The sequence below is a fragment of the Fibroporia radiculosa genome, assembly GCF_000313525.1.
Source record: "Fibroporia radiculosa TFFH 294 genomic supercontigs, scaffold8585, whole genome shotgun sequence".
NCBI lineage: Eukaryota > Fungi > Basidiomycota > Agaricomycetes > Polyporales > Fibroporiaceae > Fibroporia > Fibroporia radiculosa.
This window is the reverse complement of record NW_012133456.1, coordinates 60002-86987: the sequence shown is the minus strand read 5'-3', so window position 1 is coordinate 86987 and position 26986 is coordinate 60002. Positions and strand designations below refer to the sequence as shown.

The window sequence follows — 26986 nt, the reverse complement described above, 5'->3', positions numbered from 1 at the left end:
TTCTAGTCTGAAGTCTAGCTTCACTCAGTCTGCGCTCTCAAACCGCTATCGGATATAGCGGCTCATTCTACAAGTGTAGTTCCCATGTAGAACCTTAGCATGTATTAGTCCAGTAAACAGTTAACAGTTGAACTCCTGATCCTCAGTCATTAGGTCCCTTAACACTGCCCTACTGAAAGGATGACCACAGATATTCTAAAGAAAGCTCTGCCTTTGTTGACCAGCAAACACTTTGCATTGCAGATGGGCTTAGTGAAGGTTTGAGGGGGAGTGTTGCAGATTGAGGTCTGCATGGGTGCATTCAACATGCACACACTCATACAGCATGTCTACGAAACATGCATGGACTCACATCAGTTATTATGCACGTAGATAACCATCAGGTACAAACTCGTATATATTCTCATGCTTCGGAATGTGATGCTTCAGGAGAAGTGTCCTGAAGCATCCCGACTGAATTGTCGCTGTCAGACTACACTGTGCGCGCGCGAACATTTGTTTGGCGCTGTTGTACAAGAACTCGAAGTAGTTCTTTGATACCCATCGCTTCAGCCTCATAGTGTGGAGACAATATGCGTATCATTCCAACAGACTTTATGACAGTGCCCAACAGCAAATTCAGCTTGTCACCTTCAGCATAAACCATCCTCTAAGGATGATAAACTAACGACCAGGCCTGTCAGCGATGCTTCTTAGCGGACATGACGGTGCGTCTGAAGTCGGAAGGGCTGTACGATCAAGATGACGTGGCACATCTAGTAGTATACGACTTTCCTAGCCGTCTCTATGCCGGCTGGGGTTCGGCGAAAAGTCGTGGGACTGTATGGGACTGTATAAGATGCTTGCTCATCGAGTTGGAGGATAAGCCCGAGAAGCCAGCTAGGCTGTGACTACTAGTGTGGAGGGCCCCAGAGATGTGCGAGCTCGAAAGGTGAGCAATGGGCGGTGATGAGCGTCCCAGGGTTGAATGACGATAGACCGAGTCGCAGGTGAGTCATTGCCACTGACAGTGTGTCTTGTGGTAGCTGCGCCAACTTGAACCCCCTCTGCATCCAGGCCATGATGATCACCGCCGCCGCCGTCTCTGATCGAGTACGCGTGATGTCATGCACACACCTCCGCGGCCACGCCTCCCTCGCGTCACTCGTACTCCGGACGACATCGCCGAACTCCTCGACGTTCGGGATGCATCGCTCGTGTGGAGTGCTGCTGGTGTAGGGGTACTCGGCATTGGGAGGTCCCCTAAGACCATTCACTGACTTGTCTGGGACGAGGGGTATTTAGGAGAGATTCGCCGCTCCCCCCCTCTCACCATCCAGTTAAGTCGTCGTAACCATTACTCGTAGCTCAGACGCGGCTCAATTTGCTTTCCCTTCTGTCATCTAGCCGCGAAAACCCTCCGGCATCAATTCACAATATCAACTTCGCCAAAGCAACTTTCGGCACAGCGTTTATGTGAGTTGGGCACCAACAAAGTCATGTATGCACAACTCCTCGCCGTCCTTGCAGCGGGTGCCTGTGCTATCCTTGCGGCGCCTGTCCCCAATCCAGGTCAGCCTTTGTTGCCTAACACGCTATGCCGTATATTGAAGAGCTGCTCCACAGACACGTCTATTCTCCAGTTTGCGCTCGTGCTTGAGTTACTCGAGTCTTCCTTCTACCATGGTGGACTGCAGAAGTTCGATGTGGCCGCCTTCACAGATGCCGGATTCCCCTCGTGGGTCAGGGGCCGCTACGAACAAATCATGCAACACGAGGATACCCACGTCAGTTTTCTGCAAGATGCGCTCGGTTCACAGGCTCCTCAATCTTGCGTGTACGACTTGTGAGTATTGAAATTGTGGGCAGACACTGTTATAAAATTCCATTGTATTGTTAGTCCATACACAGATGTCACGTCGTGGATCAAGTTGTCCATGGCTTTAGAGGGGGTTGGCGGATCTGCCTACCTTGGAGCCTTATCTCTCCTGCAAGACAACACTACCATTACAGCCGCTGCGGTGAGCATTCGTTTTTCGGCATACCATGATATAACTAGTCTTAACTCGTTTCTCCGTAGTCTATCCTGTCGATCGAACAACGCCATAATGGATGGATTTCCTCCGCCGTTCTCAAAGAGCAACCGTGGGATGGTGCGTTCGAGACACCGCTGTCTGTGCCGGAAGTGTTTTCGATTGCATGTATGTCTGCACTGGCTGTATACATAATGCGAGGATAGCTCACATTCCCTCACAGCGCAATTCATCAAGTCCTGCCCCTCATCGAACCCGCCTGCTCCGATCGGGCCACTCCCTATCCTTACACTTCCCGCCTCGGTCGAGCCTGGTTCGAAGATACAGCTGAACTTCACCAACCCGAGTCCCGGTACTCAGTTATTTGTGGGCTGGTACAATGGATTACAGTCTTTCTTCTCGACTATCGACAGCGACCTCTCTACAGTCGTTCCAAACGGTCTCAACGGAACCGCTTACGCCGGCGTTGTTGCGAACGACACATTGCCGCGTAGCAACAACCCGATGGTGACGGCCCTTGCCGTCGCTCAATTCCCATTCAATTCGATGGCAATGTAGGCGTGCTAACGTGGATACGCGATGCTCACATACTATCATCGCGGGTCGGGGGTTCTTATCGTGAATGCACGGAAGTGAAATACAGAGGTGCTTTTCCTCATGAATACGTGCGTAGCCACATACATGAAAGCTACTAGGTTTGTGAATAACAAGTGCATGCCCTATAAGTGAATGTAAGACCTGCATTACAACATCGTGGCGGTCTTATTCATTAAAGAGTAGCCAAGCACGTTGGATGAATTCTACAGAAGCAATTATGAGAGAGATACATTGAGCTACGAGGCGTTATGGGTCTTCCCAGAATCCTTGAAGTCATGAGCCTCACCTAATCTGGGCAATGACTTGCCTAATACGTTATCGCCAGCCACCAAGTGGCTAGACCCACTGCCTTCTCAGAGACCAGTCAGCCACTTGACTTGGGATGCATCCAGCCTCTGGCAAGCCTCCAGAAAGCCAGGAAGATAAAAGGGGCCGCAGAGCATGGGTTTCCGTAGTCGGAACGCTCGACTTACACACTCTTTTGTCTACTGTCCTTATTCTCTTTGTCTAGCTCAGATACACATTGTAGCCATGTACGCACAGCTCCTCGCCGTCCTTGCAGTTGGTACCTCTACTATTCTTGCGGCGCCTGTTCCCGACCCAGGCCAGTCCTTTCTGCTAAAGACGGCCCCTTTATGATAGTTGACGCGTTTCTTCACAGACACGCCCATTCTTCAGTACGCGCTCGAGCTTGAGTTACTCGAAACCAATTTCTATTCTGGTGGACTGCAAAAGTTCGACCAGAAGGCTTTTAGCGACGCCGGATTCCCGTCGTGGGTTAGGGGCCGTTACGAACAAATTCGGGAACACGAACAGACGCACGTCGAGTTTCTGCAAGAGGTGCTCGGTCCAGCAGCCCCTCAGCCTTGCGAATATGACTTGTAAGTGGAAGTTGGAACCATGTACGGAATGCAATTACCATACTCTGCATTCTGCAATACGCCAGCCCATACACGGACGTCAAGTCGTGGGTCAAGTTGTCCATGAACATCGAGGGCGTCGGTGGGGCTGCTTACCTTGGAGCCATATCTCTCTTGCAAGACAACACCACTACCGCAGTTGCTGCGGTAAGCCTCGCCTTTACTTATTCGTGATACAACTTGGTGACGAGCCATTTCGTTCCCACAGTCTATCCTGTCGGTAGAACAACGCCAAGAAGGATGGATTTCCTCCGCCGTTCTCAAGCACGAGCCGTGGGATGGTGCGTTCGAGACACCGCTCACTATGCCGGAGGTATGGTCGATTGCTTGTAAGCTTTCAATGTCTCAGCCTACGGTGCGATGACAGCTCACCTTCTTATGCAGCACAGTTCATGAAATCCTGTCCCTCGTCGAACCCTCCTCCTCCGATCGGGCCGCTCCCTGTCCTTACGATGGATGAGTGGGTCAAGCCTGGATCAAAGATACAATTGAAATTCGACAACCCGAACCCCGGTACCCAGTTATACGTGGGATGGTACAACGGCTTAAAGTCTATCTTCACCACTGTCGACGACAGCCTCTACACGGTCGTACCACACGGCCTCCACGGAACCGCTTACGCTGGCGTCGTTTCGAACGACGCAACCCCCCGTTTCGACAACCCGATGGTGACCACCGTGGCCATCGTTAAGTTCCCGTTCAATTCGATGGCAACGGAGAAAGGTAAAGACTGGAAGGCAAATGCGTGATGCACACATATCATGGTTGTAAGGGGTGTAGTTAAACGGGATTTTGCGGCTGATCTTGACTATACGGAACTAAGTATGAGGTATTGTTCGCCTTCATAGATACATGTGCAACTGCATATATAGGAGCCGGTATATGCATGAACAAGAAGGGCGTATTTATTTCTTGCCAGTGGAGAACAGATCAATATTGTTGGATATTGGCAGCGTGGTGAACTCGGCCGCGCACAAGGAGCCAATGAGACAAATCTTGAGCTAGTATTGTATTTGACTCTCGGCTCCTTCAAGTCCCATAAATCGTGTGCGGTTAGATTCGTCGTCGAATGCTCCGAACCCACTTCTGTTCGGAACCTACCAAACTCTTGTTTTATCTAGCTTCTGTTCCAGATGAAGTAACAGCAGATAGCTATTGTCAAAAAATATAATCTATTCGTTGAAAAGAATGATCCTCACCAAGGAGTGTGGACACGTCCTACAGTTCTGACGAACCGTCCGCAGTCGGCATGCTGAGCAAAATGCAATTCCGAGGTGGATTGATGATGATGATGCCTTGATATACTGCACACTCATACGCGAGGACAACCTGCTGCATCTGGAGCCCGGTAAATCTTGCGCTAGTTTGGAAAATAGCGATTCAAATGCGAATATATATGTACACCATGCAACGGAGAGTAGGCCGACTCTCGACCAAATCGTCAACTTACAGCAAATGCGAAAGACGCTTACAAAAATGACTCATCAGATAGGAACGCTAATCATCCTTCACGCGTTCGTACCCCTTTCCAGCGTTAGCCGAACCCCACCCAAACCAGCTGGTCTTCCTTGTCTGCGCTGGTCTTTCTGGAACCGCATGACCCACTCCTTCGCCTTCCATGTCACTCGGCACTTCCACTTCCTCAAATGTCGATTTCGCATTCCCACTATCGACACGCCGACGCATGGAGCCTGACGACGAAGAAGAATCGCGCCTTGGATGGTCCGCAGACGGCATAAGAACGCTCTGCGCTGCAGCGGGAGATGAGGGGTTGGAATCTGACAGATCGTATGGCTGCACTGGTGGCTGAGCCGAAGAAGAGGACGCGCGTCTGCCACCTACATTCGCGGTCGCAGCGTTCGCAGCTTGAGCGGTGGATGCTTGCGCTTGTCGTAAGAGTGCGGCGCCAGAAGCAATGATGCTCGGACCGTAGCTACCCCAAAGTCCTTGTACGAGCTGGGTGGGTCCCGAAACAGGGTCAGAGAGAGTCGGGGGTGCACCGGAGTTTACCGCGGCCTCCTGAGTCAAAGGTGCCTCATTTCCAACTGGCATGTTCATCTGGCGAAGAGTCGCTGAGACGTGGTCCCAAGCTGCACGTAAGACGCGTTGGAGAGACGAATATAGATGCGCCTTTAGCTGGGCTAGGGCAGAGTCGATCTGCGACTCGTGGGTTGCGAAGAAGGGCTGGAGGTGTGCGCGGTAGACATAAGCGGCGCCAGCTGTTTGAGGGAGTGCAAGATAGAGGAGGAAAATCATCTTGATAGGATAATAAAACGGAAGCCTACATGTGAAAGTTGTAGCTGACGGTTGACACAATAAAGGGTGAGTGCCTGCTCACCATGAAACTAGCCACTCCGCTACATATTCGACAGCAACTATGCAGCCAAGAACACTCCAGTACATCAGCCAACGCTCCAGCTCCTCCTCAGATGCAGGGCGCTGTGAAAGGGTCTTGTATGAGGCATAGCCCGGGTAGAGAAATGCGACTGTCGCGCTGCGCGACACCTGGCCTCAGCGGAACGACTCCTATACAATGTTTCCCCGGCATACCTGATGATTTTGAACGTAAAGTAGAAAAACATGACGGGAGTAGGGGAGGAGAGCTGGTTGTGCCCTCAGTATAAGAGGAGAGGATGCAAGAGCACGTTTGGCTTGGACGCTTGATTTGTACAGTTGCGCGTCGCCTGCTTAGTCGGATAGTGATCGATGTCGCGTAGATCCATTCAAACTCGTCCTAACGGAGATTGTAGTGGCGATAACAAGCGGGTGTAACAAAGACTTCAACTTCCCTCGAACTTCCCCTACTTATCGATCCACGACTTTGCCTCGAGCTCGGCCCGATATCAGTAATCACACATATACTCGCCGTCCGCGAACCCACTGTTTCAACCATCACCAGCCAATAACATACGAAGAAAGGTCATGAGTGATCCGCATGTAATCCTTGAGCCTCGCTTGAAGTACTTATACCGACTGATAGTACGTTGGACAGAGTCTGCCACATACCTACTCTTACATAACATCCCTGCACTCCTGCACTCCTGCCTCTCGTGAACCTTAATTTATGACGTGGTACCCAGCTAGCCATCCAGCTAGCTAATGTCTCCATTCCGATTACTGCTAGCCACAACACGCGGACTGTCAAACTACCGTACCTATCGTCTACATAGGGCCTTGCCCTCAAGGACAATAAACAAGACTCACAAACAAACAAACAGTACATTGGACTGCAGATTTTAAATGGCGAAATATGACTGACCGAGCTTTTAACTTGGCAAATCATACGTCGTACTTGTATACGTACACTATGCATAGTCATGACTCAACCCATCAGTTTCTCTAATTCTAAGGCTACGCCCGAGGAAATTATTCGATCGAGATACACGGTCGTGAAGTCACTACTAATTGTTGGCTCGGTCCATATTCACTGCACTGATTTACCGGAAGACATGAATGATTATTCGCGTGACATCAGCCCACTACGGTATAAGGATTAAATTCGAATCCCATTGAAGTCCCATTCAGGCCTCTAAACATATTTTGGCTAATAAAACATATGAAGTCCATGAAAATGTCCGACAAGGGGCGAATGTCCAAATCAGTTACTTTTGCGAATATCTATCATAAAAGAGCATAAACCATGGCCCTTAGATGAAGCCTATGGTGCTGTTGTCGCTGTAGACGGTGTGGTTGTACCACGTCGGGCCATATTCGAAGGTGAGGTTGCGAATGTTGGTGACACCAACACCGTCTGCAATGGCCTTGCCGAGAGTGTAATTGGCGTGTGCGAACACGGCTACTTGGCGCTCGCGAACCTCCAAGCTGATGACCTCTCCAAGATGGCCAATGACATTGCTGAAGGAGAATGCGTGAGAGATTATAAAAATAAAGCTAGATAATTTACACACCTGATCAAATTCTGCTGGTCGGACTCGGAGAGCTCGTTCCAAAACAGCCGTGGCTGGGCAAAGTCAATCTCAGTCATTGCAGCCAAAGATTGTACAGCGCCGCCCTATGCGATCTACGATCAGCTTCGGTTGAAGTATGGACCACACTAGTCTCACCGTCCATTGCTGGTGTGAATCAAGAGTCCATGTGCGGTTATAAAGCATGATCCTGTCCAAAGTCGACATGTAGTTCGGCCTGTTGCCCTGGTTTCCGTTGGTGTTCATTGAACCCGCTCGCTCGAAGTTGGCTGTATGCGGTAGTGATGAGTACTGAAGAGACGAAGTCTAAGCAGTTAGTGACTCACCAACAGGAACGGTCGGCGCATTGACCTGGCAAAAGGTGAACATCAACAAAAGAAGGCTGCTACTACACCATACACACTCACAGGAATTTGCTGCGGACGAAAGCCAGTAAGCCTCAGACAGTCCGCATATAATCAGTACTACTCACCATGTAATTGGTGCCCAGTCGGTATCGTTGCGTGTCTATAAATTAAATTAGATTTTAATGATAGCGCACTACCGCTGTTCGCACCTGGGTAGGCGTAAACGCGCGCTTGTAGCATAGGATCTGCAGACACTGCCCAGCCATCTACTTGTCGTGAAGGCGAGAATGCAACTTGTTCTATCTCGGCGAAATAGCTGCGAATGCGTGAGCAGAAGAACTATGAAACGATGCCAGCGCCCTTACTTTGTTGGGTTCTGGGTGAGGTACATCTTGCCGATTTCGGTGTAGGGAACATCGCGCCAAGCCCTAGCATCCACGTTCACATGAGCTCTAATGATCAGAATGCGACAAAGTGATGAGCGTACTTGGTAAGATCCAGAACATTATAGCTAGCACCACCAGTTAGTAAGAATTTTGATATCATATCCCACCCGTCACATACGTGTAGTTCTCAGCTTCCTGAGGGGACATAACTTGCGCATAGACAGTCCATCCTGGGGATGAGCCGTTGGCAATCGCACTAAACAGGTCTTGCGTGGCGAAGTCAGGGTTGACACCTAGACGTCGTAAATAATTTTAATACGCTGATCAATGAAGTATATAAACACGCATAATCGTACCTTGAATGTATGTGGCTTCTGCGTTCGTGAAGTTACGGACCTATAAAGTTGGAAGGACATGAGCGACACATCTAACCCATGATCGTGCGGCTCATTTACCCCTTGCATAGTCTCCAAGTAAATCTTGACATAGTTCCAAGATCCATCTGCTTTCATCCATCTTCAAAATATGAATCAGCTACGATTCTTCACAACTGTGAATGAGGGCACTCACCGATAGGCATGACCACTCCAAGCATTCATGTGTCTGAATCCATACGGTGTTCCTCTGTCTGAGAATAGAATCAGAACCTGGTGCAGCGACTCAGGGTTGGCGCTGAGATAATCCCAGAAGAGGCTGTTCGACGCCAACTGCAATAAGCTCCAAATTCAATGCGCATACAAGGATCCCGTACTCTTTGTCCCTCAAGTTCGTCTGAGGATTCCGTTTTTGAGTCTGAGTATAATATTTGAGTGATCAATTTCGAGTGTATGCGAAAAGAGGTCTCACGTGAATGAAGTACGCGAATTTAGCTGGGTCTCGCATGAAGAAGACGGGCGTGTCTTGTAATGAGAACAAGTCAGGTCCCATACAGAAAAAATCGGAGCACGAGATTTCGTACTGTTGAAGACCCAGTCCAATATCCCCTTACGGGTTCTGAGCCTATTATCGAAAATGCTCGTCAGATTCCCAGTCGAGGCAAATAATATGTTCACATACTTGATGGCGAAACCTCTAGGGTCCCGGAGCTCATCCGACGAGCCAGTCTCGCCACTAACCGTGCTGATACGGACTAGGGGACGGTAGCCAGTCAGCTCAGCTCATGACAGATTATCGCGAGTGTGATTTACCGGTGACCGGGGTACGCAGGCCATCCTATACAAGCACAAATTGTGAACAAAACTGTCCTTTATTATTCCGGAGACAAGTGATTTGTACCAACCTGACTCAGCATGTCCCTATCATGGGCAGAAAACGTGAGCCGGACCGAAAACTAGAATGCGGACAGTGCCAAAATTCAACGTACATCATAGTGTATTTTTGACAGAATTCGGCATTGGTGACCTCGAAATAACCGTGCGCTCCACCTACCAATGGTCATGTCAATGATATTCAACGGAATAAATGACAATATACTTGCCGGCTTTAGCGTGGACAACACGCTCAGGGATTCGCTCACGTCCAAAAGACGAAAGAAGCTCAGTCAAATGATAATCCTCAAGCAAGAGAGGACCTGCGCAAAATGCAATCAAGCACAGCTCATCATAGCGAAAACGAATTCACTTACCATCCGAGCCGATTTTCCAGGCGTCATATGGGTTGATGTAGGGGGCTCCGTTCTCAGTCGTGTATTCGAGCTCGGATGCATCCATGCCCGATACTTGCACCTGGAGTTCAGCACCGGTGTTGATGTCAAACGCGAAAGGCTCTACTCCCGGCGCAGGGGTAGCTGCCGGGAGATACGTGACGGTAGTAGCGACGCTCTGTCCAGCTACATGCCCGACCAGAGCAGCGAGCGAGACAAGCGCAGAGAGCGAGCGTAAGACCGTCACTGCCATGACGTTCGGGGCTGACCACACAAATGGGAGGAGGGGTGGGGAGGCAGTGAGGGTGCAGATAGCATTGAAGTGCCTACTTATACCCCGAGCCAACGTCGCCTAGAGGCCGATTTGAGTGGAGTAAGCCGCATTATTCGGCATAGGAAGGACTTCAGGCTTACAGGTTTCAAGCCGAATGGTGGCCGCCGATGATGATCAGAGAGGCAGCACTTCCTACCAACGGCTTGGATCCGCTGTGCATGCAAAGTACTTTGCGGGGAGATCATTGACGCGGATTGTGGTACCACGCCACATAGCCGAGGAAAAACGATTCAATATTGGTGAAGGTTTTGTAATCAACCTTGCAGATTAACTCACCGAAATTGGATACCTCTCATTTTTGGCAAAACATCTGGAAGCTTTAGATTAGGAAGACGTCACTGCTTCCGTGAGTTGCAACGGTAGACTCAAGGTCACGCACAAATATAAGGGCTGACACCACTACTCCGCTGGACATCGAGCGTACTACTTTCCAGCAAAAATCAAAGCCAATGTTCAGCGTCCTTTTTTTTTTCAGACGGAACGGTGTGCCGAGAGGCATTTACAAACAACGCCACCAACTTGGTAAGGGCATCCCATCAGGCGCGCGAGCCGTAAGGCGTTCGGGAAGCGACCATTTTGTCACTCTGTGCGCCAGAAAAGTCCATAAGACTAGTACCGGTAAGAAGACTTGTTAGCACGAGGCCCTGAGTCGAGGAAAATGGATACGTACGGAAGGCCGCCGGTTTCAGGACCGGAGGTGACTTGGGCCACATTGAATGGTGTCATGACAATGAAAGCACGTTAGGCAAAGCACGGCATGAATTTGACGTGAGCGTAAACGCACCCGTATCTAGCTGAGCTAGCAACACGAGGCCCATCTCGAACCCTGAGTCCTTCACCGGCGTATCGCCACGAGCGGTGCGAGAGCACGGCGGAGCGCATGCGGCCAGACGGAAGAATAGTAGAGTGGTCTAACCCTCTGAGACCGTCGAGGGAGGATAATGACGTCCCGAGGGCCCGTAGCGGGAACGCCTCGAGCACGGCATCTAATCTTGGCAGATCTCAGGCGGCGGGGTTTCCTTATTTGGAGGTCGGTTTGCAATCCCGCCCTATTTTTAGGGAAAGCCGCCACTCCGCCTGATGGCGCCGCAATATCGACCTTGATCGGGGTAGTCCACCCCCACACGACATCCGCCAGCAAGCACTTAGCGAGCTCGGCCGATAGAACACCCAAGCCACCGCGACGCGACTGCATCATCCAAATCAACGGCGTCCTCGCAAAAACAATCTCGCCGCGCGGTGTCAACGACTGAAGCCAATGAAGAGCGGTCGATTCGAAAGGCTGACTCAACACGCGGACATATGGCCTTCGTACGGGACGCTCGGGATAGCGTCGACCGGCATGCGGCCAGTGCGTCTGCAGCACTCTCCGTTGGTGAGGTCCTATCAATAGAAGTCATGGCCAATGGCACTATATGGCAGGAGATGATCACTCGCACCATGTCGCATGCGCTCGTAGGACGGCAACAAGCTAAGGTTGTCACTAGTGTTCAAATCCGCTTGCTGAAAAACCTCAAGAAATGACAAATAATAAGGTTTGGTATAACCCTGGCGGCTGATGCGAACGATCAGTGGAGTAAGTAGTCGCGCAACCTGTCGTGCTGACATCCGTCAGGACAAGGCCATCACGGAACAGTTGACAGACAACTCAGCAGCTAGCATGAAGTTGGTGTCCAAAGAGAAGGAAGATTGTGCGGAAGTCTATTGTTTCCGCAATGTCCGCATGCAGGCCGTGCCTCGTCAGGGCTTTGGCGTTGCTGATATGAACACCGGAAGCAATAGGGTTATTATCAATAGAATGCAAACACATCGAAGCGAACAAGCCTCTTCTGAAAAGACACGAGACAATGTCTCTGACAAAGGTCGCGACCCCGGCTGGTCATCTGCGTGCTGCGCCGTCTTCGATCCGGATATCAAAGGGAACAATACCTTCGATCGAACAGCACAACGTGCACCAGCGTTGTCGCTTCTATCAAGCCCTCGCAGGCTGCGCAGCGCCGGCATCAGAACGCTTAGCAAAATTGACCGCCACGGAGTTTCACTGAGCCATAATAATGTCTCCTCAGTGCAAAAGTGCACTTTGTCGATAAAAGCATGAGGAGGACAGCAGGCTCCACTACGGCCATCATGCCCGAACACACCCAATTATAGCTCTGTGCATCAAAGTAGGACTCACCTTACGCAGATCTGAGTCTCACTAATCTCCGTATGATAAGAGCCAACGACCGCGTCTACCAACGGACGTCGGTCTCGATGTAGGGACGTGCACTCTTCGACGATCCTCAAATGTCTCATACGATTCCTTTTACGATCAAGTCGTCGATGCAGCGTACCCGAAGACAGTATTGAGCGGGCTGGTTGAACTCACCTCGCAAAAACTGCATCATTACTTTGGTTTCGGGAGGAGCCTGCACAGTGGCTTCCCATTACGTGTTGGTGCTTTCAGCTGTTCTGCGACGTCAAAGGAAGCCTCATTTCCGTCTTTCTTTGCCCTGTACCGCAGCACCACGATGTGCGGCGCTGCGGACCCACTGAGATAAGTTTGCTCTGCTCCAAACATGCTTAGTGCGCGTTCACGGACACGAACGGGCGTATGGAGAGCACTATCGTATGCATGGAATGAATGCGAGCCTCATATCATCCGACACAAAAAGTTGCGGTACGAGGGGCCGTCCATAATAACACTGGGGGAGATCAGGGCCTTGTCTGTACTATGGAACAGACGGAAGGCCTACGGAAAGCAGATGGGTCTGTAGAATACGGCGGCGAGCCGAGAAGAAGTACTTACAGATCATCGTGCATACAGCGTGTTCGGGCAACGCCTTCCCTGACATTCATGGATCCTAAAGGTTGAACATAGGCCGCCCTTAGTCCTTCCAAAAACGTCCTATCTGTCGACTTTGAAATAATCACTTGTCAGGTGCAGGGTCCTGCCAATCTGCTTGGTACCCTGCTTTTCCATCCTCGGCATGGGCGGCCTTAAAGGACATAATTCTCCATCAGAATATTTGGGCAGGTTGTTGCAAAAAGCGGTCGAGGCGGTGTCAGAGCAACGTACATGGCCTTCGAAGGAGATCCTGCGGTGACACCACAAAGAAATGTCCGAGACGGGGAAAGGCCCATTTTGAAAGTGAGGAGAGGCTTACCCTATTCAGTTGGTACCTTTCCGATGAGTTTTCATTGCAGGGAAACGATCCATGTCGTTGTTGCTGTGAAGAGTCAAGTTCTAGTAAAAGCAGTACTAACAGGAAACCTCTGAATGGAGACACAGATTCATTACGCCAATGCATTTACCGAAGCTGTCGTGACAATACATGACTGCGTACAGGTTGTGCAGCGAAGCAACCTGAGGGCTCGCCAGCAGGCTCGAGGTCGGTTAGACGCTTGAGCTGGAACGGTCAGCCACAAGCGCGTCTACTGAAGTCGAACGCTCCCACCACGCCAACCACTGGGTTTTCAAGTCCGTGAGGACCGTTCATGCCATCCATGCCTACAACATGATCTGTGCGCCATACCCCGATCGCTCCAAAACTGTTTTCTCCAGCCCTTCCTGCCACAATGCAGTGAGTGGACCATTGCTACGCGGGCCGCGTACTATGCTTTGGAGTCCATGACACAAGACATTCGGAAAATTCTACAGCACAGATCATTATGGAATACATGAAGTACTGGCCGTGGGTGGCTGGGATGCCTGATCGGCCTTTCCAACGTCTCAGCTTCGGGTATTACGGCATCACAAGGATATTTCGCATCTGAAGAGTTGCACACGTATCCTTTGCGCATAAGCCAAGCTTTCCCATGCGTCGGAAGCGGCTACCTCGTGCGTTGCATGCTTTCGAGGGTCTTCAAAGTTTAATTTTGGCATAAATAGCACAAGGCGCGCGGGCCATGTTGCAGCTCACTGCGTCATGCCATAGGCTTCTGCCGGATCTTTCACGCCTAGCATTGTAATGTATTGAAGTCGGCATACGGACCCAACGCCTCTGTCGGCCGTCCCTACTCCTATGATGCTGCACTTTCGTCAGTGAAGGATTGAACACACCACTCACCACGAGTTTTCGAGCACGCAAAACCTGTGCAGAACTAGTAGTAGTACGTACATGCCCAAACGGTCGCACCGCTCAACTGCACTTCACTCACTGTACATGACTCCACGAATGATCGGGACCTCTGCATGGCCACAATACTTATGTACCCTCAAGTCTAGGACGACCGGCTGTCGTTCTGGATGCCACCAGATCTCACCATGGTCCACTTCAACGCTCTACCGTACTCAACATCTCACCAAGTAAAGCAGCTGCTCGTAGCATAGATCCCCGGAGCTTCGAATCTCAAGCTCACCCTGACAGTGGGAAGATGCCACACTACGGTCGCTGCTAAATCTATATTTGAGTGGTGATGGTCCAAATTTACCGTCTGCGATCGCACTGTGTGTTGCGGAGAGAGCGGAGCCAATTGCTCTCCCTTCGTCTTACCACACTACACGAACAAAAAATGCCGACAAGAGTGTCTACGAACATACTCATTCACTACAATACTACACCTGTCCTGTGTGCCAGCTAGTACCTCTGCACTTAATCAGTCTTGAAACGGAGAAATCATCTTATCACTATCTTCCATATCCCTGTGGGTACTGTCCATACGGAGGTTGCTGCTGAGAAGGCGGCGGCGGGAATCCTTGGTACTGATACCCGCCCTGTTGTTGGGCGGGAGGCGGAGGCGGCGAGCTGTAATGTGACTGATAGTTGACAGGAGGTGGAGGCGGCGGGAACGGTGAAGTTGAGGGTGGTGGCGGCTGGTATGAACCATACGCAGGCTGTGGGGGCGGCGGAGGATATGATCCTTGACGCTGAGGTGGCGCGTAGGATAATTGCTGGGGTTGTGAATACGATATTTGTTGCTGTGGCTGCGACGGACGTAGAGGGGCAGACGGTTGGTTGGATGGTGGGAAAGGCGATGGGCTGGCGCTGCTAGCGAACATGCCAAGGCCAGCATATGGGTCGACTGGAGGTGCAGAAGGTTGAGAGGGTGGCTGGGAAGGGGAAGTAGATAGAGGATGAGAAGAATATGGTGGACGAAGAGGTTGAGATGGTGGGGCAGATGAATATTGCTGCGACGAGGGAGGTGCGAGGGTATTGGGACCCCAAGAGTTCTGACTTGGTGGAGGAGGTACGGGGGGAGAAGCCGGACCGTTCCTTCTATTCAGGCTCATAGCAGCAAATGAAGAATCGAAGCCTGTTGACAAAGGAGAGCCTTGAGGCCGAGGAGGAGGTGGTGGGACCTGAGGCTTTTGCAGCGGGGGTAGAGCTACTGACATCGATGCTCGTCGCTGTATTTCTGCCTGCGCAGCAATTCCTTCTCGCTCTGCTGTTCGTTCAGCTACAAACGATTTTGCATTGCGCCGGAGACCGGTGGTTAACACTGTGAGCTCATTATAGAATTGCAAGCCTTTTCTGTTGATTATGTTAAGTTAGTTTAGCCTACAATGGTGGTCTGAAAATTTGGAAAACGCACGCAAGGCCATCCCTAACTTCCAGATATCCATCCCTCGCACGTGAAAATCGTTGGATTGTCTCTTTCTTGCGCTTCTCCCGTTCTTCCCACTTCTTAGCGCCTGGCCCACGACCCGCAAGGTCTTTCAAGCTACGCCATAGTGCAGAGACATCTTGTAAAGCAACCTGTTCATGGTGCACGGTGGCTGCCAAACGTTGTTGATATGGTCGGAATTTCTCTAGTTCGCCAGCGAATAAACTGGTTTCTACACCACTATTTCGGCGGTTGAGGAGTAGAAGATGAGATACGTCATCGGATTGCACCTGGAATTGAGTTTACTAATTGCATTCTTAACAGTAGCGAGCGGACTTACCTTCTCCTTCAAGTCTTTGAGAACTTGATTCCTTTCGTGCGCAATTTTATTAAGCCTACCCAGCCGCTCCTCAATTTCGTCGACATGCTGCGCAACCTTAGCCCGTTCGTCGTCGTCCGTGGTATCGCTCCCTACGTCAATATCAAGAAGATTCTCCGATCCAGCCCCTGCCTGCTCGGTGCTTGCTCGGAAGACTTCCTCTACCTGAGGAGATAGCAATAATCCAACCTCTGTCTTCACAGCACTCCAGAGGGTGACCACCTGCTGATCGGACTGAGCCGCTGCCTCTAGAGCGCTTAAGTGGGACTTCAAATCTTGGCGTAGCGACTTCGTAAGAGAGGCGGAGGGCGCCTGGTTGAAGAGATGGTCGTATCTCACGCGCATTGCCTCGCACTCCTTGCTCTCGACCTCCAAATCTCTGCTGACGCCGTCCAATTCACCCTTGACAGCCTCTTTGAGCCTATTTAGCTGCGCCATGAGCATCTCGACACTTTCCCGTTTTTCCATGACGCTAATATCTTCCCGCCAACGCCGCACATCGACAGGCACTTCTTCCTCGCCACCGACGCCACCCTCAACGATAGCTTTGAACCGCACTAAACCCTGCTTTACACCCATGGAGTCTAGGGCACTTCTGACTTCTACTTCGGCCTCGTCGGCCTTTTCCACCTCCGCGCGGACAAGCTTTGCCTTCTCTTCAGAGTAGACGCTGGCACTTTCGTGGACACTGAGGGGGATAAGCCGCACGAACATGTCAGGTCCTATGACCTTCTGCACGTCTGCAGTTGCGTAGACCTCCTGTATCGTTATCGGGGTGGCCACGGCAGCCTTGTCAATCTGTGGCAGCGCGTCTGCCGCGGGCAGTACGGCGTTATAGATCAGGTCGTTCTCTCGTTGTGCCTCGTTTTTCCGCTCCGTACAGAGCGCCAGATGTGCCTTGGTAAGATCAAGAAGGGTAGAACCAGCGTCTGGCGGGAGATTGGGCGACATTTGTGTCACGAAAACTGAAGAGAAGGATGTGGCAGATCGATTTGCTTCCTTGGCAGCGGTTTCTGCGAGAGATAAGCGGACGAGTGCCTCTCCGTGCTTGCCGGCAGCGCTGTCCGCTAACGCTCGATAGTATTGGGACATAGATGTAAAATACTTTGCTTTCGCCTGCACAATAAACAAGTGAATATCCTCCTAATCACGACAGGCGGAGCTTACATACCTGAACGATCGTCACCCAATTCCGGTCGAATATACCCTTACCCATGAATTCCTTTACCTCTTCGCTCAAGGTCGTGTACATAGACGCTGCCTGAGAGGCGATCTTCGAAACCAGCGCATTTCCTTTCTTTTCGTCCGTGCATTTTTCAAAGAAGACTTCCGTTGCCTGGGCAAGTATGATCCCCACCAAGAATTTAATGACCTCCCGGCTGAGATCGGTCGAAGGGGCATGCAGGAAGTTGTCGTTTATGTACGTGAGCATCCCCGCACATGTACGGAAATAATAAAATGCTCGTTTCAAACCTTCGGGGTCGGAGCGATTTTGGGTAGAAGCAATGGCAGAGTGGGTCGCAGCGATTTGGAAGATGATGGACGCCTTTTCGTACGCGATGGATGTCTGCATGATGAGCTTGTTCGTGAATGCATCTCGCCACGGGAAGTTCACTCGGATCTCAGCAAATCGCAACTCCAGGAGCTCGAGTTGGCCAAAATATTTGTACAATAGGTCCCGGGCTATCCGGCGGAGGTTTATGAATCAATCATTCGTTCGCAAACTCAATGCAGGCGCACCTGTCATATCACTACCAGCACCCTTGACTGCATCCTGCCTGCAGCGCTGCAAATTCGCACATTCCGTAGCGTAGTTGTCCGGATCCTCACCATATGAATGTGAAATTGCGCTCCGTATTGGTGAGGTCCAGTCCACTTCATCCGTAGACTTCTTCGGAATCGAAACCATCGGGGAATTATGGGCCATGGTGAGCAAGGTGATAACTGGTTCAAGGACAAGCGCGAGCGAGTCTGTGCGGTATCAGTCCAGGCACCGAGGGAGATACCGAGGTCAACACTATCCAGCTGACCAAGTTCCGTTCAGACGAGATGTGAGAGCCTTGGGAGAGCCAAGGACGTAGGTCCAGTTCGCGTCCGCAGTCCGAGTCTGTCCCGTGGTAGCGGAAGCGCTCTCTGTGGTGCCAAATACTCTGCTAAGTAGCAAGTACTATGTAAGTACCAATGGTTACAACGCATGAGCTGAACCGTGTTTTGTCAGACTGAGGCGCAACAGCTCATAGATTCATGTCTCAGATTGTAGGCTAATTCGGAGGGCTTGATTACTTCATTATTATCGTCTTCAAAGTAATGGTGCGCGTTACAACAAATAACTACTATGATCGCACACTCGGCGAGAAGCCAGCACGCCGCCCGGAATTAGACATAATTCAGGTTAGAAGGACTTTTGAGGATGTGACGAAAATCAAAGCATTCCTTGGTTTGTCGCACTGACTTACACTTACTTCATGAGTCCTGAAATGTAAATAGCTCTGTTCATCTACTACCCCCCGGACCATACGCAGCTCGTAGATAAATCTACTGCACGATAAAGCTCTGACGCAGGACCAACTCTCACAAAGCACTGGCACCTGAGGAGAGTGTAGCTTCATTAGACACAACAGTACAAAACCGAATGTGAGGTCCTGGTTACCAGTAATGATATCCACGAGTTCGTTCGTGATAGCGGCTTGACGACCACGATTGTACTGCATTTGAAGCTTGCCAATCATGTCCGTCGCGTTCTTCGACGCGTTATCCATTGCATTACGACTGTGATACATCTCTAAGCGCGAGTACTGGGTCAGAAGGGAGATATACATACCGAGCACTCTGTTCGCATGCGTGACTCTCGACAAGAGTAGCGTAGATCGCATTAGCGAGGGAGAATTCCGCGAGGTCCTTGGTAACGTCATCCTCCATCTCGTACGCCTTGAATCCCGCTGACAAAATACGGAGCTCAATACAAGATCAACATTACAAACAACATGGAGATTTGCGCGAACTAAACGGTCAGGCACTCATGAAACAATCAAGCGCACACGTCCCCTGCTGATGAGAAGGTAATGTGAAATACGACAGGACTTACGTGCGCTCTTCAGGACATCTTCTGTCTGCACCTCCATGATAGCAGCCTCATACGAAATTGCCGAGACGAACTTGTTGTAGACAATCGCAATGCCGTCGTACTTGACGCCTGACTTGATGATTAAGTCCGCAACGCCCGCCGCATCGGCAAACGTAGGAATGTCACGGCCAATCTGGTTGAAGGTCATCACAAGGTTTTTGGGCAGCGCTCGGGAGAGCTGGGCCTTGGACTTGTCACCAATGACCATGATGGGTGAGTCTGCGTCGATGCCAGCTTCCTTGTCTGCAAATGTACGGCGCGTGGCTTTGGTGACGGATGAGTGAATACCACCGCAGAGACCTTTGTCGGACGAGATGACAATGAAGAGCTTGCGTTTGGCGGGCTCCTCTGCAGGCGCGTTCTGGAACACCTCTAAGAGGTACATGCGAGGATAAGCACTGTCTCAAAACGCGTATTGAATTTCCTTACCAGAGTTAGCAACACCGTATTGCTTGCCTGCTTGCATGGCGCGCTGGGCTTTCGCGAGTTTTGTCGAGGCAATCATTTTCATGGACTTCACGGTGTGGACATATAACTATCCGGAATTGCAGCAGACAATTTCGTACCCACCTTCGTGATTTTCTCGATGTTCCTTACGGACTTGAGGCGCAGTTCGATCTCGCGAAGGGTGGCCATATTCCGAGCACCCGCTGGGGCAGCCCCCACGGGAGGTTGGGACGCAATACGACCGAGCGTACGCCGAGCAAGCATCTGGATAAAATGAGGGAGAGAGGTATGGATGAACCTGCCAGATGGCAGCGGGACAAGGCGGATGGTGCGTGGGAGAGTAATCGACGGAGTTTGAAGTCATCGGCGCGAGCACGGCGAGTCTGACTCCTCGAGATCGAGCACAGCTCATTGACTTCAGTGTCGCCGCATACCTGCACACTGCCGTTTACCGAAGATGGCGTCCGAAGAACCTTTGTTCGACTCATCCTTGAAGAAACGTAAGAAAAAGCAGGTCGCTTTTTCAGAAGACCCCCTCGGTGCTGATGCCGACCCTACGATGCCTGCGCCCGCAATCATCGACAACCACACCACCGATGGCGATGCCGTGGATATGGGCCCGACTACTATGCATGAGCAAATGAAGCAGAACGGGACCACAGAAGAGGGCGAGGGTGAACCGATTGAGAAGAAGGAGGAGGAGGAGGACTTCAAGGGCATGTTCGGCGATATTAAGAAGAAAAAGAAGAAAAAGGATATTCCTATGGATCTTGTATGCTTTGATTGTTGCTCTCTGTGACGCTGAAGGATTAATGTCATAAAATGCAGCCAGAGGACAACCTTGGGGTCTCGGCACCAGCGCCGGCCGCGACTGGAGATATGGACTTCTCCGATCTCAAGAAAAAGAAAAAGTCATCAAAGAAGAAGGCGACGCTTGATATGGAGGCGTTTGAGAAGGAATTAAACGATGCAAAGGTAAAAGATGTCGAAGATGAGGAGGGCGGGGAAGATGCGCTCGCGGAGATCGACGAGGCGGAGCTGGGGGATGACCCCTTCGTTCGGACGGAGAGTGCCATCACCTTAGATTCTGGCACCGAGCCATGGCTTGGGAGCGATCGCGACTACATGTACCCAGAGGTATGAGTTCCCCCCTCGGTTGAGATTGAGTGCTTACCGTCGGTCAACTTGAAACAGTTGTTGCAGCGATTCTACGCCCAATTACACGCATCGAACCCCGCCCTACTCAACGTCGCTGGGAAACGATACACGATCTCGCCTCCTCAAATCATGCGTGATGGGAACAAGAAAACGGTTTTTGCAAACGTATCAGACATCTGCAGGCGAATGCACCGGCAACCGGAGCATGTCATCCAGTATATGTTTGCTGAACTAGGTACCACTGGATCTGTGGATGGATCCGCTCGTCTGGTAATCAGGGGACGATTCCAACAAAAACAGATCGAGCAAGTCTTGCGTCGATATATCGGTAAGTCCTGATATCTTACTATTGGTCCTTCGTTTTCTCAGCTACGTCTCTAGCGGAATATGTAACGTGTAAGACGTGCAAATCACCAGACACTCTTCTCACGAAGGAGAATCGTATCTTCTTCATGTCGTGCGAGTCATGTGGATCGCGACGATCCGTTAACACGATCAAGACAGGTTTCCAGGCCCAGGTAGGGAAACGGAGCAAGAACAAGACCGGTTGAGCTCAACGTCCTGGAGAGTTGCATGGGATTCTTTCATCTGTATTTTTGCTCTGCAGGGCGTATTGCAGATTTGTTGTTATTACTATCATTGTATACTATCGCATACACGGTATCGCATACAGTGATGGATGCAACTTCAACATTGGACAATTCATGACGCTATAGTACAAAACCAGATCAGGTACACTACTAAGAGGGCTGGCTACCGTATATATCGTAAGAATAAGATGCAGGAAGGAAATAAGGACACAACCGGGTAGATAAATCGATCGTCCAAGCAAAATGTATGAGACAAACCTCACGATCCAACGTCCCCAATATGGGTAAGTGCTGCACGCCTCTTTTTCTTAGGTGGTCCTTGCGCCTCCGCGTCGCCAGGATCTTCACCCACGGATCGTGTACCAAGCACGCTCTCATCCATACTAGGGGCGGGCGTAAGGGGGGTCTCGATCACATCCGCTTTTCGCTTTCCAGAGACAACAGGGGACATGATTGGTAAGCCTATGGTTTGAACGGACGGGGTCGACATCGGGGTAGGCACGGTTGAGGTGCTCGTGAGCGGGAGAGAATGATGATGAGCAATAGACTGCAGCTGAAGAGTCTGCTGTTGTGTATGATAAGCAGGTAGGATCTCGTCGAAGACGACAACAGTACAGTAACCGTCTCGTGACGATAGCATAAGACATTGACCATCAGGGGACCTTGGAGGGCACATTTAGCCTCACTGCAATATACAAAGACGACCGCTTCACATACCATGTCATATCCGTAAATTCATCATAGTGTAATTTCGTTAACAGACACACTGGGCCTGCTTGTTGTGAATCGTAGATGGCAACTGTATCCATCGTCGCAACCGCGTAAAGCATGCGATATGACAACGAAAATATAGATGCGGTCGGCGTAGGCGCAATGGCAGGAGTTCCACCTCTTGAGGCCATAGGAGTGGGTGGCCTAAGCGAATCCGTCGCCGATAATGCGGGGGAAGGCATCATAGCACCCTGGGGAGTCGTAGGTATGGCAACACGTGGAGAAGGTGCCGCAATCGAAGACGTTGAGGCACTGTTCATGGGGGATAGTTTCAGTGGCTCAGCGTATGGAATCTGGGGCGTAGGCGGAGCAATGTCTACGTTGATCGATTCTTCTTTGCCCTTCTCAATGACCACCGTCTTGGGCTCCTCGGGATATTCTAAACCGAAGACGCCAGGGCGTGGTTCATACAAAATGGGTGAGAATTTGACTGCTACGCTCGCCTTCTTGTGACCCGGAAGACGCGCAATAGGTGGGCGCGCAAAGTTGGCGCGAGAGTAGATATATACTGACGACGCAGCCTGGTTGGACGACTCCGAGTTGCTGGTGGGGTTTCCCTTTCGTCCACGAGTGGGTTGCTCCTCTCCTTTGCCATTATTTGCAGTTTTGGAAGGACCTGGAATGATAGACGGATCCTCAAACTGGCCAGCAGGTGTAAGAAGTAGTCCGCCGTCAGGGCTGAACGTGAGGCGCCTAAAAAAGTTACTATAGCTCTCGTCTCCATACAATTTAACAGATGCCCAGCTCGAGGCAGCAGCAGATTGCGTGCGGATGGCAGGTAGAGCCGGCATTGGCGACGGCGAGCGACCAAACCGCCCGTGCACGTTTGGTGAGTTAGCCGCGTTGGACCCACTGAAGGACGACCGACGGGAAGGGGGAGGGAACATGCTGGTGGACGGCGTACTAGGAACTGAGGCGGTAGGCGTAAGCAACATGCCACCACCGTGCTGATAACCAGAGCCGGTAGCGACTTCTTCCTCCTTGAGCTGCTCGCTGGCGCTTGTGATAACGGACTCGGTCTCACTGGCAGTTGACTCTCGTCTGAACATCCTTGGACGACTGCGCGAGCTTGGCGTACGACTATGCCGGTGCACCATACGTGAGTTCCTTCCAACAGCGTGTACTTCTAGTATGCCATCCTGCTGTGAGATGCTGTAAACATGCATTGATCGATCGCTGCTTTGAGTGGCAATATATTCGTTCAATGGATCCCATGCCACGCCTTGAACATAGTGGTTATGCTCCGCTATCTCATGGACGCACTTGCCTTCGTTGGCAGTGAAGATCCTTGCGCAGTTGTCAGTGCTTCCGGCAATAATATACTCGCCTGTCGGGCTCCAAGCAAGGTCATACACCTGCATTGTGGTGCAACTTCACCATGTATTAGGAGCATGAACTAGCTGCATATATCTCTCAACGTACCGAAATGACGTCCGCGGCTTCCAATGTTCCTTCTCATACTGCAGGTCCTCCGGACTGAGATCACTGCCGTAACTGCTAGCATGGGGACTCGTCGTAGGAGACCAGATAATAATCATTCCATCTGGGGAGGTTCCATGGGCGGTCATACCAAATCAAGCTCAAACGATACTCACCATCTCCAGCAGACGCGATTAGCTCGCCTTGAAGCGTGTCGACGCGTTCAGCAAGCGTCACATAGCGCGACGGGGGGCTCACCGTTAGGACTGAAGCGTACGACGTTTACTGCGGCGGAGTGTCTGCTGAGTGTGGCGAGATATTCGACGCGCGGGGGACGAGGAGTAGGCGTTTCGGTGGCGGAGCCTACCACTGATTGAGGAAGGATGTTCGGGTGAACCATCCATAGCTGGTTCAGACGGAATGAGTTTCTGGAACGCTATGAAGTGTCGCATACTCATACCCTGATATGATTATCCTCTCCGCCTGTGGCAAGCCGATAGGACTGTGTTGCGAAGTGCTTCTCGTGTGTCGGACGCGCCTTCTTATATGGTATGGGCTGGAAGTCGCAGGTAGAGATAGGTTTGTTATCATGCCAGCGAATTTCAAGAGTACGGACACGCATAATGCTACAGACTGTGGAACATGGACAAGGACAAAGAGACGGTTGCCGTGGCCAAACCAACTCGTAGGGATAAATCTCGTCATACTGCTGATGCGCGCTTAATGGCTTTCGGAGTCAGAACCAACTGTAAGCTTCCAACAGATGGTTATACAAGCGTTGAAACTCAGATATATGTATACGGCCTCCTTCGTGGCGTTGTTCAAACTCAGACCCTTTAGACGATCACACAATCGCTAGTTCTTCTGATGGCTGGAGACACGACCGCCCCCGCTCGTTCGCTGAACCACGACCTGAATGCTCAACGCAATGCTGCCTATAGCGACGACATCTTACAATTACGAATACATTGTACTGCCACGAAGCATAGAACTGGATTTTAAAAGACTATCAGGCTCGCTTTCCCTCACGTTCGTTCCTTGAATCACCGCCAAGTCCTTCAGATTTGTTTGCAATATTTTCGTCAAGTGTGCGAGGCCAGCTTGCTCGGTTGCGAGCACCTGTTAATTCAACTGATCAGGCTTGGATCCGCTATGAGCTTGCCAGGACGGGCGTTACCTGAGCAAGTTGGCTAAGACCTTCCTCATCCACAACCATCCATTCTGTCCCTGCTGTTTTCCGGTCTCTTTCTCGAGCAGCGGTCACCGCGCCCACGAGCGCCCACAGCTCGTTTAGCTTACCCCTCATTCTTCCTATGCCCCCTGGCCTCCGGACTTCCTGGTCAATATCCTCCAATGCTGCTCGTAAAACCTCTTCTTCAGGTCTAATCGCAGACGATCGCACTGCAGGTATGAGGAGATGCAGGTGCTGCACCACTTTGAGCACCCGATGAGTTAGCTGCGTTTGCAATGCCGTGGCACGGTGTAAACGGGTCACGTTCGAGACTTTATGTCTCTGGGCAAGCGCGGCAATTTTTGTTTGTAATTCCTAGTCGGTGGAAATTAAAAAAATTAAGTAGAGCCCTAATGGATTCAATCAAACATACCTTTAGCTTCTGTTCATGAGCGGCTGCTTGTTCTGATTGTGCCTCAACCCTCTTTTGTAAATCATCAAATCCTGTAGCAAGCACTGGAACAAGGCTGATATCTGATTAAAGTGTTGATCGTTGTTGGCATACGAACTGAGGACTGACCAGCTAGGATCAGGATTTTCGCGAACAGCTTTCTGCCAGAGAGCGTCACTTGTGGCATTCGGGGGTCGGCCATAGAGATGAACCTGACTAGGGTCCACCAAATTATAGAAAAAATGCTAGGGACGTGGTATGAGGGCGGCAAGAAATATTCGTACTGCGGCGTGCGGCTTACCTGGAATCGACATTGCGAGGCGTTGGGATTCCAGGCTTGGGCAATGCTCTCGATCCGTTGGGTCAGAGACATGAACTGGGTTAATGCATCCGGTTGATGTTGACCTGGGCTGGAGATAGCTCGCGAAGAGAGCAAGTTGCCTGCAGTAGAGCCTAGCAAAGTAGGCCCACCTAAGGTGCTAGTCCCAAATAATCCCTGGCGCGGAGGCTGGCCGAGGGTCGATCCACCAAATAACGACGAAGGATTAGTGCTCATGCCTGCTTGGGACTGTGTACCGAAAAGGCCGCCACTAGCAGACGTAGAAGGAGCATTCGCAGAATTGGCAAACAGGCCTCCTCCTGTTGTAGGAGGATTTGTTGTGCTGCCGAAAAGCCCGCCGCTTGGCGTCCCAGAATTCGTTGACGTTCCAAAGAGTCCGCCTCCAGAGGCGTTCGCGTTAGCACCACCTGCAGCGCCGAAAAGTCCGCCTCCAACTGGGTTTGTGCCTGTTCCTCCTGCGGTATTACCGAACAGACTCCCACCCGTCGTGTTCGTAGCAGAGGTGTTCCCGAACAAACTCCCACCTGTTGAGCCAGCCCCAGTCCCTCCTGGATTTCCAAATATACCACCACCTGCTGTACCGGTGTTGCTCCCCGCAGTCGAGTTTCCAAAAAGCCCTCCTCCGGTCGCGTTCGTATTATTTGCACCAGTTGTATTTCCAAAAAGCCCTGTCCCAGTTGTGCCCGGATTCCCGCTAGCAGCGTTGCCAAACGATCCTCCAGAAGTACCAGTATTTCCAGTATTACCAAACAAGCCACCGGCGGCAGTATTTGTGTTTCCCGTGTTGGAACCAAAAAGAGAATTCCCAGCAGGAGTGTTGGTGGTTCCCGAGGTCCCAAAGAGTCCACTGGGTGCAAGCTGGTTGTTGGACTGTGTGCCACCGAAGAGGCTGCCGCCACCCTGGTTACCAGTGTTCCCAAACAAGCTACCACCTGGTTGAGATGACGCCGTAGTGTTCGTCGCAGTGTTTCCAAACAGCGAATTGCTTCCAGCGGTAGGAGCCTGCTGGTTTGTGTTGCCGAATAAAGATGACCCACCAGCTGCTGGCTGTGTCATGTTCGTCGACGACCCAAGCCCTCCAAACAAGCTGCCACCGGTATTTGATGCGCTGTTCTGTTGTTGTTGAGGCGGCTGGCCTGAATTCCCGAAGGTATTATTGCCTGACGCGTTCTGTGTGTTTCCGAATGACGAGAACATGGCGCCAACAACCGTCGACCTATGGGGAAATTAGTGATAGTCTGAATGTCAAGCCTAGACAATTGGACACCTACAATCAAGTCTATTGTTTCCACTTATAAGTCGACAAGATCTGGTGCTGAGTGGTCGGATGTCGACCTCCAGCCTGGATGGCCGGGAGACTCAGGCCAAGCGGGCGCGCCTTCAGTACGCACGTGATGATCGACGAGTTCAGCTTAATTTATTCAAGAAGTTAGATCAGTTGCTTCG

The 26986-nt window shown here is 51.1% G+C and overlaps 8 protein-coding genes across 8 annotated transcripts; 3 read left to right on the top strand and 5 right to left on the bottom strand.

Moving 5' to 3' along the window:
• Positions 1–1478: 1478 nt before the first annotated feature.
• FIBRA_06685 (uncharacterized protein) lies at positions 1479–2570 on the top strand (the record flags this gene model as incomplete). Its single annotated transcript, XM_012328398.1, has 5 exons — positions 1479–1551; positions 1606–1825; positions 1880–2000; positions 2060–2180; positions 2236–2570. 5 exons carry the CDS (start codon positions 1479–1481, stop codon positions 2568–2570), a joined length of 870 nt encoding a protein of 289 aa, XP_012183788.1.
• Positions 2571–3140: 570 nt separating this feature from the next.
• Positions 3141–4278, top strand: FIBRA_06684 (uncharacterized protein; the record flags this gene model as incomplete). The annotated part of the gene is made up of 5 exons (XM_012328397.1): positions 3141–3170; positions 3252–3490; positions 3556–3676; positions 3738–3858; positions 3914–4278. The coding sequence occupies 5 exons, from the start codon at positions 3141–3143 to the stop codon at positions 4276–4278; spliced, it is 876 nt and encodes a 291-aa protein (XP_012183787.1).
• A 748-nt stretch (positions 4279–5026) lies between these two features.
• FIBRA_06683 (uncharacterized protein) lies at positions 5027–6111 on the bottom strand (the record flags this gene model as incomplete). Its single annotated transcript, XM_012328396.1, has 3 exons — positions 5027–5810; positions 5868–6023; positions 6080–6111. 3 exons carry the CDS (start codon positions 6109–6111, stop codon positions 5027–5029), a joined length of 972 nt encoding a protein of 323 aa, XP_012183786.1.
• Positions 6112–7176: 1065 nt separating this feature from the next.
• Positions 7177–10083, bottom strand: FIBRA_06682 (uncharacterized protein; the record flags this gene model as incomplete). Its single annotated transcript, XM_012328395.1, has 22 exons — positions 7177–7384; positions 7438–7541; positions 7594–7724; positions 7782–7806; positions 7863–7871; positions 7928–7962; positions 8012–8118; positions 8168–8230; positions 8290–8313; positions 8367–8481; positions 8545–8584; positions 8644–8704; positions 8759–8881; positions 8940–8980; positions 9035–9087; positions 9147–9187; positions 9245–9317; positions 9376–9400; positions 9468–9483; positions 9552–9612; positions 9705–9758; positions 9813–10083. The coding sequence occupies 22 exons, from the start codon at positions 10081–10083 to the stop codon at positions 7177–7179; spliced, it is 1680 nt and encodes a 559-aa protein (XP_012183785.1).
• Positions 10084–14773: 4690 nt separating this feature from the next.
• Positions 14774–17996, bottom strand: FIBRA_06681 (uncharacterized protein; the record flags this gene model as incomplete). Its single annotated transcript, XM_012328394.1, has 5 exons — positions 14774–15617; positions 15679–15980; positions 16031–17185; positions 17241–17752; positions 17810–17996. 5 exons carry the CDS (start codon positions 17994–17996, stop codon positions 14774–14776), a joined length of 3000 nt encoding a protein of 999 aa, XP_012183784.1.
• A 644-nt stretch (positions 17997–18640) lies between these two features.
• FIBRA_06680 (uncharacterized protein) lies at positions 18641–19904 on the bottom strand (the record flags this gene model as incomplete). The annotated part of the gene is made up of 6 exons (XM_012328393.1): positions 18641–18657; positions 18720–18838; positions 18891–19008; positions 19155–19565; positions 19623–19707; positions 19764–19904. The coding sequence occupies 6 exons, from the start codon at positions 19902–19904 to the stop codon at positions 18641–18643; spliced, it is 891 nt and encodes a 296-aa protein (XP_012183783.1).
• Positions 19905–20097: 193 nt separating this feature from the next.
• Positions 20098–21349, top strand: FIBRA_06679 (uncharacterized protein; the record flags this gene model as incomplete). Its single annotated transcript, XM_012328392.1, has 4 exons — positions 20098–20412; positions 20469–20777; positions 20835–21126; positions 21180–21349. 4 exons carry the CDS (start codon positions 20098–20100, stop codon positions 21347–21349), a joined length of 1086 nt encoding a protein of 361 aa, XP_012183782.1.
• A 298-nt stretch (positions 21350–21647) lies between these two features.
• FIBRA_06678 (uncharacterized protein) lies at positions 21648–26737 on the bottom strand (the record flags this gene model as incomplete). Its single annotated transcript, XM_012328391.1, has 11 exons — positions 21648–21953; positions 22156–23530; positions 23582–23702; positions 23755–23781; positions 23837–23984; positions 24039–24134; positions 24608–24697; positions 24756–25124; positions 25183–25276; positions 25330–25445; positions 25502–26737. 11 exons carry the CDS (start codon positions 26735–26737, stop codon positions 21648–21650), a joined length of 3978 nt encoding a protein of 1325 aa, XP_012183781.1.
• Positions 26738–26986: the final 249 nt, after the last annotated feature.